General features: G+C 43.1%; 1 protein-coding gene across 1 annotated transcript in view; it reads right to left on the bottom strand.

Moving 5' to 3' along the window:
* Window positions 1-2,421, bottom strand: part of MTMR8 (myotubularin related protein 8) — a 31,631-nt gene that overhangs the window by 15,062 nt on the left and 14,148 nt on the right. Inside the window, exons 2-4 of the mRNA XM_009999676.1 lie at window positions 1,220-1,244; window positions 1,062-1,184; window positions 236-398 (exon numbers count right to left, since the gene is read on the bottom strand). Coding sequence (XP_009997978.1) covers window positions 236-398; window positions 1,062-1,184; window positions 1,220-1,244 — 311 coding nt within the window. The remainder of the gene's footprint in view (window positions 1-235; window positions 399-1,061; window positions 1,185-1,219; window positions 1,245-2,421) is intronic.

The raw sequence follows: 2,421 nt of genomic DNA, 5'->3' as shown, positions 1-2,421 counted from the left end.
CCCTGCCATAAGAGAGCTGGAAGCAAAAGCCCTGCTCTATAGGTCAGCACTCTCCTTACTGAGCCAGCCCACACAGATCCTCTCTGGTGGGGGAAACTGACCCTGATTTCACATCCTCCCCTTCCTGTACTGGCACCACAAACCAGTGGCCTGGCAGGAGAAGCTCTGTGGCTCAAATGAGCCTTCCAGCTTCCACCCTTCAAGGACTGGCAAAACAGACTCCCAGCCTGAATACCTGGTTGTGAAAGCTTAAGCAAGGAGGTATACACTTCATGACAGTCACGTTCCTGCCCAATAACAAAGTGAGCCATGTGGAAGTTCTTGCAGTGAATAAGGAGTGGATATCCAGCCGTGGTCAAGGGCAATTTTTCTACAGTTGCAATATGGTGGTGCAGAATCTGAAAAACAGGAAATAAATAACATTTTTCAGAAGCCACTGATATGGCTGCAAGCACCAAAAGTATGTATCAAATTCTTGCAATACAACCAGCTATTAATGCTTACTGAGTCTAACCAGCAGTAGAAAATGAGTTTATTTGTGGTATTTATCAAACAAACATAATAAACAGCCAGACTGCATGCCTAAAGGCTAAGTACCTGAGAGCAAGACTGAAAAAAGAGGTACCTAAATTACTTTGAAAGACTGATGTGCAGCTCAGTTTACCTGGTTCACTTTGCTTTCCCTCCACCCTCTATGGAATGTATTTTGTCATTCCCATTTTACTTTAGAATGAAAAAGGCAAATTTCAGTGCTATTTAGCACTTCTAAAAGCTTTATATTCAAGTTTGGTGGCTTGGCATACAGAGTTTGAGACAGGAAACCAGACAAGATTTCTTCTGCTCTTGAAACTAACATTAATTCCATGAGTGAGATCTATCAGGCCACATCACCACTGTGACAATTTCCTTCCAAAACAGCTGTTTACGTTTAAGCATTTGGTATCAGGATGCTATAAAAGACCAATACAACTTTGGAATTCACAAACCTATTCATTTTGGATATGAGATACAAAGCAATTCTTATACTTGTGCTTAAGCAGACTCCAGGTATCACAACATACCCATGTTTCTTTTCTGACTTCAGCAGAAGCATCTACATAGATCAGGTGGGTGGCTGTCAGGTACAACGTCCCATTTGCTGCCTTCCTGTTTGTGTAACGATCCAGTAACTTCACATTTTCAACCTGCAACAGAAAAAATAGAAAAAAAATATTTTAACTTTCATCAAGGAAATGTCTAAGCACCTGTTGAACTGCAATCACTTAACTTTAATATACAACTCAGGTAGTAAGACAGACAAATATTTAAGAATTAGACTCTCCCCTGCAACACTAACTCAGTATCACACAATAAACTCAAATAACTTCCCCAGCAACTCAAGCCAGAAAGGTTAAGCAAACAGTCACTGTATAGCACCACAAGCATGAATAACAGGATTACTGGATTTCTAGCCAAGATGATCAGATTTTATTACGTGCAAGGCTGCAAAAATAATAAGACAAAGAACTGCAAAGAAGAAACCTGTCCACGTTCAGTATAATTGAAGTGTTGCTCTGAAACAGCCCTCTCCGTTCTGCCTTCCAGCTGCTCAGTCACTACAAAAAAAGTATTAGCAGCTACTTCTTGTAACACACTTCTTAGGCACAAAAGAACATTTCATAAGCCACACTATTAATAAAAGCAGTTTTTTTAAAGCATCAGTTTAGACATAATACTGAACTGGGGGTTGGACTGGGTGATTTCCAGAGGTCCTTTTCAACCCCTAACGTTCTGTGATTCTGTACATTTAAACTTGATTGATTTTCTCCTGCCTGGATTGCTTTTTAATGTATGCAGATGGCATTTTTCTTCAGCATTAAGCAAATATAAAAAAATATTTTGAAGGACAAGGAAAACAGCTTCAGAGTATGCCAAGGATGAGTTCTAGGTATGGAACAACTGGACATGTCAGCGTCCTTACAGGGTGATCAAACAACAACCAACGGCTGGACAGAAAGGTATTTACTCCAGGCAGCTTTTTTCCCCAGCTGTCACGAGCACAGCATTTCCAGAGCTCCTGCTTCACTTCATGCAACTGAAAGAGCACGTTTTGATTCACTCATTCAGACCAAGGGAGTCTGCACACTTCGGTATAAACCAAGTTTGTTATGATTCGTCCCCAAACCCGCTTTCGATCAGTACCCTCCCTGAGAATTCCCCTTCCAAGCAGGCACCACAGGAACACCCCACACCCCCCGCCGAGCAGCTTTTAAGCCTTCCAGCCCCATCCCTGACCCGCCGGGGAACGCTCCTCGTTACATTTACCTGTCAGGAAAGACACCTGCCCTACCGAAACCGAGCAGCACCTCAACACGACAGAAGCAGCCTCGGCAAACCCAGGGCACTGACAGCCCCGCGGCCCAGGCCCGGGGGGGCTGCACC

The sequence above is a fragment of the Chaetura pelagica genome, unplaced genomic scaffold (assembly GCF_000747805.2).
Source record: "Chaetura pelagica isolate M959 unplaced genomic scaffold, ChaPel_1.0 scaffold456, whole genome shotgun sequence".
Lineage (NCBI taxonomy): Eukaryota > Metazoa > Chordata > Aves > Apodiformes > Apodidae > Chaetura > Chaetura pelagica.
Note: the sequence above shows the minus strand (reverse complement) of the source record. Positions and strands in the feature narration are given on the sequence as shown.